General features: G+C 42.7%; 1 protein-coding gene across 1 annotated transcript; it reads left to right on the top strand.

Annotated features, from left to right (window-relative positions):
- LOC125195411 (probable disease resistance RPP8-like protein 4) lies at positions 1-1,447 on the top strand. The gene has a single exon (XM_048093561.1). The coding sequence runs from the start codon at positions 272-274 to the stop codon at positions 1,445-1,447; it is 1,176 nt and encodes a 391-aa protein (XP_047949518.1). The 5' UTR covers positions 1-271.
- Positions 1,448-11,473: the final 10,026 nt, after the last annotated feature.

The following is an 11,473-nucleotide window of genomic DNA, read 5'->3' as shown; positions in this document are numbered from 1 at the left end:
GATTTCATATGAGAATATTGGAGATAAGGAGGACACTTTAATGGACATCGCTGAGCTGTACTAAAGTGAGTTAGCCTCCAGGTCCATTGTTCAAGTTGAAATTAAACTTGATTATGATGTCGGATATAGTAAAAAATATGGTACTTGCAAACTTCATGATGTAGTAAGAGAACTATGTTTGAAATTGGGAAAAAGGGAGCAATTTGGTGTGCAGAGTTTGGAGTATAAAGGTGGGAAACTTAGCATCTTACTACGGGAAGCTTCGTCGCATATGAAGATACAACATCTGGCAATCAATTTTAGAAGTGAAGTCGAGCATGAGCTTATAGTGGCTTATGGAGAAGATACTAGGGAGCATATAAGGTCTGTTCGGTTATGCAATCTCGTAGAATCGAATGTTGTTGAGATCCCCCCGCAAAGTATAGCTGATTTTCAGAAATTCAAATTGGTAAGAGATCTATTATTTTTTAGATTCAAATTTGCAGGAGGAAAGTTACCGAAAGGAATCACTAAACTTGTTCACCTTAGACGTTTGCTTTTATATGGATGTGAACTTGATAAGCTACCCTCTTCCATGAGGAATTTGGTATATATGGATACCCTTGATTTAACAGGTTCATCGAATGTTGAAGTTCCAAATGTTTTTAAGGAGATGTTGCGATTAAAACACTTGATTCTTCCTATCTATGGAAATGAAAACATTAGAAATTATCGACTAAGATTGGATGAGGGAGTATATGAGTTGGAGACTCTAGCATTCTTTGATAGTAGATGTCATGAACTTAAAACTATGGACAGAATGAAGAATCTCCGATTTTTTATAGCAGCAATGTACAATAATGAAAGCTTGTCAGCTATCATGAATGGCATTATGAACTGGAACAAGATACAGGTTTGTCAAGTAACCATTCGAGGAAGTTGCGACTTAACAAGTGAGGAAATGCTGGAGAAGGCTTTGACATGTCCCAATCTTTCTGATTTGATTATCTGGTCGAAGTTAGGGAAAGCGCTAGCAAAGTGCGAGAGTGATTTGTCGAGTTCGAAACTTAAGTGTTTGAATCTGATTGGTTGTGAGATTGAGGATGATCCGATGGGGTTACTGGGAAAGCTTCCTTGCTTGATAATATTGCGAATACATCACAAATCATTTGTTGGGGAGGAGATGAGGTGTCCAGCAAATAGTTTTCCTAGTCTCAAGAAGCTAGTGTTAAGAGGTTTACCAAACTTGAGGGAGTGGAGAGTGGAGGCAGGAGCCATGCCCCTTCTCTCTAAATTAACAATCGCAGACTGTTCTTGTCTGGAGATGGTTCCAGAGGGATTGAATGGCATTTCTACCCTTAAGACTCTCTCAATTAAACATATGCCGGAATTGAGAGAAAGGGTATCACCATCAGGACCGGATTTCTACAAAGTACGTCCTGTCCCTTTAATTATCATCAAGGAATAGTCTTCACCAGGTATCTCATTTCTCACATTTTTATTCGTTAGTTTTGGCGAGTTTCATTTAATTGCAAATTTATATTAAGAAAATGAGTAATAAGAAAAAAATGATTTCTATATGTGTATAATATTTTAGTGGTCCCTATTATTTGAAGCCTTGCTTTGTATATATACGTATTTTCGAGGAGGATGAAACCATATATGCTTTGGATCTATATATACGTATTTTCTCACAAGGCATGAGTTCATATGAGAATCTTGGAGACAAGGAGGACACTTTAATGGATATCGCTGAGTTATACTTAAGTGAGTTAGCCTACAGGTCCATTGTTCAAGTTGAAATTTATTATGATTATGATGTAGCAAGTAGAAATATAAACTATAAGACATCCAAACTTCATGATGTAGTACGAGAACTCTGTTTGAAATTGGGAAAGAGGGAGGATTTTGGCGTGCTGAGTTTGGAGTATAAAGGTGGGAAGCTTAGTACCTTACTACGGGAAGCTTCCTCACATGTGAAGATACAACATTTGTTTATCCATTTCAGAAGTGAAGTCGAGCACGAGCCTACAGTCTCTTGTGGAGATGATACTAGTGAGTATCTAAGGTCTATTCGATTATCCAATCGAATAGGATGGGATGTTGAGTTCCCCCCACAAAGTATAGTTGACTTGCAGAAATTCAAATGGCTGAGAAATCTAGCTATCATGGGATTTACATTTGCAGGAGGAAAGTTACCGAGAGGAATCACTAAACTTGTTCACCTTAGATGTTTGCGTTTACAACAATGTGAACTTGCTAAGCTACCGCCATCCATGAGGAATTTGGTATATATGGATACCCTTGATTTAACAGGTTCGGCGAATGTTAAGTTCCAAATGTTTTTAAGGAGATGTTGCGATTAAAACACTTGCTTCTTCCTATGCATACCAATGAAAACATTAGAAATTATCGACTAAGATTGGATGAGGGAGTATATGAGTTGGAGACTCTACTATGGCTTGATAGTAGATGTCACGAACTTAAATGTATGGGAAGAATGAAGAATCTCCGATTGTTTATAGCTATAATACATGATAATGAAAGCTTGTCAGCTATCATGAATGGCATTATGAACTGGAACAAGATGCAGATTTGTCGTGTTTATATTGAAGGAAGTTGCGACTTAACAAGTGAGGGAATGCTGGATGACTTATGATGCTAGGAATTTGCTCATCATCATCATCATCATCATCATCATCATCATCATCATCATCATCTTCACCATCACCACTGTCGTCGTTATAAGTTGTTACACTAATCGTTCCACGCAAGCTGCATCTATAGGCAATGGACCAAATATTATGTTTACTCGTGGCTCCAATGATCGGCCATCTCCATTTCCTCCTCCTTCTCTATCTGCTTTCCTTCTCTATTGTTAAGGGTATTCTCCCCTTAACGAGTGTCGGCGAGTGTCGGCGACGACGAGATGTCGACGACGAGGTTTTGTGGACGTGACGGGCTCTCCCCGAGATCAAATCCGGTAACTAGGGTTGCGGAAATATGAAAGAGACGAAAAACAAAGATAGGAAAATTAGGTTATTTCATTGATTAATCAAATCATAACACAACTCTCCTTTTATATTCTAAGGACCCTAGATGATTCGACTCTCTTTTGCGATCTGGGAAAGAATCACCAAGAAAACCGGGAAATGAGCTTATTGGGCTCGACTCTAATATTTAATTAAAATAGTCCAAAACGTGAAAGTAAAAATATCCAAAATACTAATCAACAAAATAACATAAAATAACGAAGTGCTGCTCTTGCGCGCGAAATCGCCATATCTCATCGGTGGCTTGTGCTGTCGCCGAGGTCGGTCATTGATCGCCTGAGCTTTGGGCGTCCTCGGATCTTCCTCTTCCGTCGCAAAAACTGGTGCGTTTTCCTCCAGTTCTGACTCCTCGCTCTCCTTCTCTCGTTGCTCCTCATTCTCTTGTATATCTCTGCACATTGTCGAGGTCAGCTCCGTATCAACTCCCCTCTTCTTAGAATGCTCCTTGTTCAGGAAAATGTTTCTCAATGAGCGACATTGGCTCCCACGTTGGCGTTGTACCCCCATCATCGCTCCACTGCAATTTCCCTTCTTCTCACGAAGCACCATCATACCACACCACTCGTCTATCCAATAATCACGTCGGACGAGCAATTGGATGTACCCTTGCAAATATCACCGGAAATTCTGTCGTTACCCTATCCGACCCATCAACAAACGGGCGCAAGAGGCTCACATGGAACACATTGTGGATCCTACTACCCTCCGGCAACTTCAAACGATAATCCACTTGGCCAATCCTTACACGAATTTCGAAAGGACCATAGAAAGGTCGCGCCAATTTTGCCGAAATCGGTCGTGCCACCGAGTGTTGGCGGTATTGCTATAATTTCAGTAACACCCGGTCGCCCACCGCGAACTCCAGATGTCATCTATGGCGATTCGCTGCTGCATGCATTCGGTTTTGCTCTTTTTCCAGATTATTCCGAAGTGCGACAATTAATTCGCCCCTCTACCTATGTCTTTTTCCACATCTGGCGGTGTAGCTGCGAACGGAGGCGCTGCTATTAGCGCGGACGGCTCCCGACCATATAGAGCATGAAACAGGGAAGTCCCTAAGCCCTTGTGATAAAAGCAATTCAATGCTAATTCCCCACGGTAGGAAATTAGCCAATTTCGATGGTTTGTCAGCCACAAACGCCCTTAAGTATTGTTCTAACCTCCTATTTCGGACCTTCGTCTGGCCATCAGATTGTGGATGGTATGATGTGGTAAAGTGTTGCTTCGTCCCACTGAGGTTCAACATATGCTCCCATACTTCATTCAGGAAAAGAGGATCGCGGTCGGACACCAACGTCTTCGGGAACCCGTGGTGTTTGACCACAGTGTCAATAAAGAGATTTGCCACTCTCCAGGCATCAAATCTCGACGGGAGGGGAGCAAAGTGTGCATATTTTGAAAGACGATCCACCGCAACCAAGATTGTTGTATAACCCCGATACTGAGGCAAACTCGTGATGATGTCCATTGATACGTCTTCCCAACTTTTGGGTCGAATACTTAGTTGTTTGACACTCAGAGCAAGCCTCGACAAACCATTTGACGTCAGCCCACATATTCTTCCAAAAGAACGAATCGGCCAATCGGTGAAATGTGTGATCCACCCCAGGATGACCGGCCGGCGGAGTACTATGGTGTTCATGAATGAGAGCTTCCTTAATAGCTGAAGTCGTGGCAACAACGATGCGACGGCCGAAATAGACGAGCCCGGTATTGGGTGACTCACCAACGCGAGCATCGACGTTGCAGCTGCTGCATCTTCAACCTCCATATCGCGGTGAGACAAGGCATCCGCAGCTTTGTTCGACGCGCCCGTCTTATACTCGATGCGAAACTTATATCCCATCAGTTTATGCACAAATAACTGTTGATCTGGCGTTTGAATAATTTGTTGCAGCAACCCTTTTAGGCTTTTCTGATCACTTCTGATTACAAACTCCCGTCCCAACATATATTGTCTCCATTTCTGCACCGCCTCCGCCTAGGACCGAGCTTTTTACTCAAGAATGCCAGAGGATGCCCCTCATGTAGCAAAACCGCTCATACTTCAAAATCCGACGCATCAGTTTCCAGCGATCACACAAATGCCTCTTTCTTAAGTAATTCGGTCAGGGGTGCTGCAATGGACGCGTATCCAGCGATAAATCTTCTGTAATCACAGAAATCCCCTCAATTGTTTGATCGTCGATGGGGTAGGCCATGCCACCATTGCTTCTATCTTGCTCGGGTCCACCCGCAGCTGTCCTCCCTCAAACAAGTGGCCTAAACAATCAACAGAATAGCTGCAGAAGGTGCACTCGGACAATTTTACAAAGAAGCTATGCGAAGCAAGGATAGAAAACACCTCATGTAAGTTAGTGGTATGGTCCTCCAAAGTCGGGCTGTAGATGAGGATGTCACTAAGAAGACAATGGCTGACTGTCGCAGAAGGGGCCTAAATATGTCATTCATTGTGGCTGGAATGTAGGGAGTGTTCGTCAATCCGAACGGCATGACCAAAAACTCGAAGTGTCCGTCATGTGTGCGAAATGTTGTTTTAAACACATCCTCTGAATGCATGCGGATCTGGTGGTACCCGCGCGAAGGTCCAACTTCGTGAAGATCCGAGCTACCCCAAGCTCATCGAACAATTCATCCGTTGTGGCTATTGGAAAATGGTTCGGTACCGTGGCAGTATTGAGTGCTCTGTATTCGATACAAAATCGAAATGAACCATCCTTCTTTCTGATTAATAAAATCGGGGACCAAAACGGACTATCGCTCCGTCTGATGATTCTTGTGTTCAACATCTCCTTCACCTGACGTTCTATTTTTGTCTTCTGAAAGTACGAGTATCTGTAAGGTTTGGCATTAACCGGCTTTGAATTGGGAAGCAAATGAATCATGTGATCGAACGTGCGTTCCGAAGGCATGCCTGTGGGAAGCTGGAACACTGCACGGTTTTTCACCAATACCCCCAATTTTGCTTCCGGCAGATCTGTGGGAAACACTTCGATCGACGCCACTTCCGGCTGTACTGGTAATTGCAGCAGCTCAAATACCTGCGCCTCGCCTCTATGTAACAGCAGGGACGCTGCCACTCGCAAGGACACCTCATGCGGTACCGTGGGATCTACTCTCAAGCACACCGGCAGACCATCCCTTACAAACTCGATAGTGCCCTTCACATAATCATTCGTCACCTGTTGCAAAGAGCGAAGCCACGACAGTCCCAAAACTACATCCGGACCGTGAATAGGAAGAATATGCAAGGTAACTGTAAAGTGTTCATCTCGTATCTGTAAAGCTGTCGCGATGCTAGCAAATGAACATACCAACGATTCCCCGTTCCCCACTGATGTGTAAGTTTAGGTCTTTTAAGTCAAAATAGATTCGCACTCAAGTTCACAAAATTATCCCTAATATTACCAATTAACTACAAGAATACAGCTTTGTGTGTAGTAATTTAAGGTGTCGATCCGCAGGGAAGGTAAGCTTGTTTAACTCCAAATAAAATAAAATAAAAACTTTAAAGATAAAGGTTTTTGTTTGAAGATTTGCTTTCTCAAAACAATGAAAATAAAGATGAATTCAAATTAACACAAGTGAGACAATTGTTACTCCAAACACTTGCCGACAAGACACAGATTTATCCTATGGATTCAAATCTATCTCATACGTTCGGGACAATTTAAAATAAATCAACATGCAACCACTAAACATGCTAAACATCAACTTGTCAAATAATAGTTAAACACTTACTCTTTAAACCAATTTCAAAAATCCTAAGAACCCTACGGAAGCGAGAGATTCAAAGTACAATTGCAATTAAGATCAAAATCCATTATCAAGTTGTCATCTAAACAATTCCAATTGATAATTCATTACTATCACAATCCATCTCAATTCAAGCTAAAGAGGCATTAAATCAAGACTATAGAATTATCACTAAAGATGCACCTAGAGTAATAAATTCATTCAATCAAATAAGTAGTAATAACGAACATGAGATAGAAACGAGCATAGAATAAATCACGAAATCAAAATGTCATACTGCGTGTTTGGAGTAACACAAGATTCCTAGCCTAACATAATTAAACTAAGAATAATGATAAATGGAGATGAAACCCTAGAAACAATGGAGTGAATTTGGAGAGGATGATGCTTGACTTGATGATTCCTCCGCCTGATTTCTTGACTCCTCCAAGTAATCACTCCAATTTTCTTCTCAATTTTTTTCAATATCACCGTCTGCTTTTCTCCTTATGTCGTCTCTCCTGCGGCGCTCCTCTCAATCGCTCCTTTTTATATCTTTCTTTTCTTCTACCCCAAGTTTCTTAGAATTAGTCGCCAATTTCGCCTAACGTCTCGCCTCCCTTTTCTTCTCTTTTGGGAATAGATATTAACACCAATTAAAATATTATTTTCTTTCCTTATACCATGCGATTCCTTCCACAATTGGGGTGCTTTTTTTAATCCTGATTCTTGCAATATTTAGTACTTCCTGCCAAGAAATCATATAATATAAATTAGGCTTTTTACAAATGAATTAATAAACCAACAACCCCATTCCATACATACAAAAATCAATTAACAAAAGATAGTCAAATTTGAATTATTAACTGACATGTACAAATGGTTTAATTAAAAATGCACGAAATATTAGAGTAACATAGTCGACTATTTGATTTACATAAAATACCCTAAACCAAGCCGAATAACTGGCAACCTGGCGAAGTCCGACCCCTTTGTTGGTGGTTGATTCGGGCGCCCTGGCCGCTGGCTTGAGTTTGGCAGCTTGATAAGGCTAATTTCATGCATCGGTTATATGGTGAAAAACGTTACATTTTTGCTGGGTCTAACACGTTTCCTAAGCCAGGTGTGTGATAGAGTCGCTAGATCGAGGGAATGCTGAAGGAAGCAATCTAGCGAAGGAATGAAGTAAAATGAGCAGAATCCAAAGGAAAAGAAGGCGTGACGGAGGGAGTCAGTAGCTGAGGGCAACAAAGTCTATCTATACCTCGCTGGGCCCCACTCCAACGCCTATAAATAGAAGAGCATGCAACACACAAATCATCACTCTTTTCGCTCACTCTTAGCTTATATACACACAACACACACTTGGGGATGGGAAATCTGGGGTAGCTTTCGGTTCCGAGGGCTTTTTATTCAAGAATTCAGTCGTAACACCCGTCCACGTGAGGACGGAGATACAATCTCTTAAATTTCAGTTGGTTTTTGCACTTTTGAGGTCGAACTTCACTTTTGGGAGTCGACTGGGCTGTTTATGCTACTTATTATCCGTTCGCTTCTGTTGGATTGAGTTTTATTTGTGTTATGTCAAGTGGATTTCCGTAGATCTTGTTGTTGAGGGTTTATTTTTGACAAGTTATATGTCGATCTCTATTTTTTTTATGCTGTGGTACTTGATCTGAGAATTTGGTGATAGATCTATGGTTTGTGATTGATTATTGTTTAAATCTGAAGTGATGAAATGTTTCTGTTGGTTGGAGTTTGAGTCGGACGCTTGGATCCGGAGTGGATTTAGCGTCTGAGGTTGGATCCAAAGTGAGAAAGGGGAGTTGTTGCATGGATTTGAGTTTTCCGTTTGTCACTTGTTTTACTTCGTCTAGCATCTCTGGATCTATTTAGTTCTTGTTATTATGCATCAAATTGGTTTTAATTTAGTTAGCTCTGCTCTGATTTCGTTCATGTTGTTCTTCTTATGAGTTTTTACGCAATTTGGTTGAAGAAGATGATGTCGCTGTTAGTTAGTACCAGAGTTAGTTGTTCTGCCAGCTTTTCATCCGTACTCTGCTTTTTCAGTCATGGTCCCCACAGTCAGTTTGTTTCCTAGGTCTAGGTAATTAGAGTAGTTTTCTTAGATGTGGTGATGGAGCAGTTAATTTTCTTGCAACGTTCTCTTGTTATTTCGCCTAAGTCTAGCTATTAGCGTAGGAGTTTTAAGATTCCCAAGTCAAGTTTAATTTGTTTTCCTCAACCCAAGAAAAATGCGTGGCAGCAGCCAACACTAAAAACAAGTCCAAATCCTTGAACATGATTATTAGGCATCCTTGTCTGTGGGATCGATCCCTACTTCCCTATACTAGGTTTAGTAAAGTGGTTGAGGGTTTTTGAAAGAAGTGCTCTGTGTGTCCGACGACCAGGATTTCCTACGACCAACGAGTTCCTAGACCGCGTGATCTAGAGGATTTGCTGGACAAAGGGAACCTGTTTATTTCCTTCTGTGCGCACCGTGAACACACATCCACGTACATTTCAAATGGCGCCGTTGCCGGGGATGGATGGCGTTTATTGTGTTTGCGTTTAGGGATTTGGTGTAAATATTTTAATATCTGTTATTTTCTTTCTCCTTGACAGTTTATGAACGCAGGCTTCCAGTCTGGAAGTTGGGCGAGCTCATCTGGGTTAGGGAGTGGTCAATACAAGTGGCGAGTCAAGGAATCTACCTCTACCATCACCACCAGATCAGGATTGAGAACGGAGGATCCATTCCCTTTCGAGTCAGAGAGTGAAAAAGAGTGGAATTCGTCGGGAGAGGAGAACCCGGAGTCATCAACGGAAACAGAGCATACCGAGAGCGAGGAGGAGGAAGACCCGAATATGGCTCATCTAGCAGATCCCGACTCGGAAATAGGGTCGCTCACCGCACATCTCGACGGTGAACCCGTTCATGCTATAGTCTCGAACTCACGCAGGAGGTCGATCGACATCAAAACGAATGTATTCGGAGTTCTACCCACGTTCTCCGGACGGAGGAACGAATGCCCCTATAAATTTTTGAACGAGTTCAGTAAACTATGCAGCATTCAAAAGCTACCCAACGAGGCAACAGAGGAGGACTATCGTCTTCGAGCAATCCCGTTTGCTCTCAAAGGGGAGGCAAATACTTGGCTGCTCAGGTTGCCACCGGACTCGATCAACACATGGAAGGACTTCAAACTACAGTTTTTGGATTACTTTTTTCCATCAAACAAGACGAATGCCTTGAAGAAGGAGATTCAGGAGTGCAAGCAGGAATACGATGAGTCTTTGAGCTCTTATTGGTCCCGGTTCAAAAGGTTGCTGGATGCTTGTCCGAAGCGGAGACTTACTATTCTATGAAGGTGCAAATCCTGACTCAAAGGACCTGATGAACTCCTCGAGCGGGGGAAATTTTACCAAGAATAAAGCAAGTGAAGCTAGGGAAACCTTGGGAAGGCTGATCGAGGCGAAGAAGGCCTATGATAACCCGCGAAGCATATTAAGGAGAGGGTCAGCCAATGCAGTAATGGAACAAGATGACAAGAAGGTGGAAGATAGGATCGATAAACTGGAGAAAGCTTTGCTGAATGCAATTGAGAAATACAACCCGCATGCTCCAGTAGGAATTGAGAAACCCCCTAGCCCAGAAGAAAGACAACTTCAGCCATACTACAGTCAGCCCTGTGAGGGAGAGTGCCAAGCTCAGACAAATTCGATGGGAAGTTGGAATCCCGACGGAAGTTGGAACTAAGGAAGACAGAGGGATGCTCCATGGAGGACTCACCCAAACTTTAGGTGGACGGACCATGATCAAGGCCAATCCCCCCCACTTCAACTTACGAATTATGCACACCCTCCGGAGAGGCAGTCTAATTGATCAGGAAAAGGTCAAGAGGGGCAATTGCGGGTGGGGAACAGGAATCAGGACCATGCTAATTGGGGAAATAGGAATCAGAACAATCTAGGGAGCTCCTATGTGCCACCTCACCACAGAAATAACCAGGGGAAGCTACCAGAATTCCCAACCGAATCATCAAGGGAATCAAGGGTCTAGCAACCAATACAACAACCATCAAGGGAACTATCGTCAGAACCAAGGTCAAGGGCCAAATTTTAATCATCCCAACCCCAAGCCACAGAGGAGTTTGGATGACATGGTCCACGACCTAGTGAATTCATAGCAGTTCATGCAGAATAACATGCACTCCAACAATGATGTGGTGCACAAATTGCAAGACGCTCAGTCTGAACATAAGGCCGCCATGGAAATGATGGCAAAACAACTGTCCCAGATCGCAGTATCCTTGAACGAGATGCGAGGAAATGAAGGGAAACTTCTTGCTACCGTCAAACCACCAGACCGAGCAAATATTAGTCAAATTACCTTGAGGCCTGGGCGGGGTTATGAAGGGCCGACTGTGGAGATTGACGAGGGAAGTACCCGTGCAGGTTAGTGAAGGACAGAAAGGCCAGATGCATCAAGGGGATAGCCCTAGACTCAGGGAAAGCCTTGTTCAAGATGACCTCCAGAAAGGAGATTTAGGGGGGTCCCTACCTCGACCAAGAGACTCATTCTTCCTAGACCCAGAACCTGAAGAAGTGAGCAAGGAAGGAAACTGGGGAATTGATGAAACCCAGGCTGGGACTTCCACAAATGCAGTAAAGCGAGCAAAATCATTTCCATACCGAGGGGAAGC

The sequence above is a fragment of the Salvia hispanica genome, chromosome 6 (genome assembly GCF_023119035.1).
Source record: "Salvia hispanica cultivar TCC Black 2014 chromosome 6, UniMelb_Shisp_WGS_1.0, whole genome shotgun sequence".
Taxonomy (NCBI): domain Eukaryota; kingdom Viridiplantae; phylum Streptophyta; class Magnoliopsida; order Lamiales; family Lamiaceae; genus Salvia; species Salvia hispanica.
The sequence above is the reverse complement of the archived record's forward strand: the minus strand, read 5'-3'. Positions and strand labels throughout refer to the sequence as shown.

Excerpts from the sequence above, each read along its gene's own strand:
- LOC125195411 (XM_048093561.1), top strand. The coding sequence starts at position 272 with ATGAAGATACAACATCTGGCAATCAATTTTAGAAGTGAAGTCGAGCAT.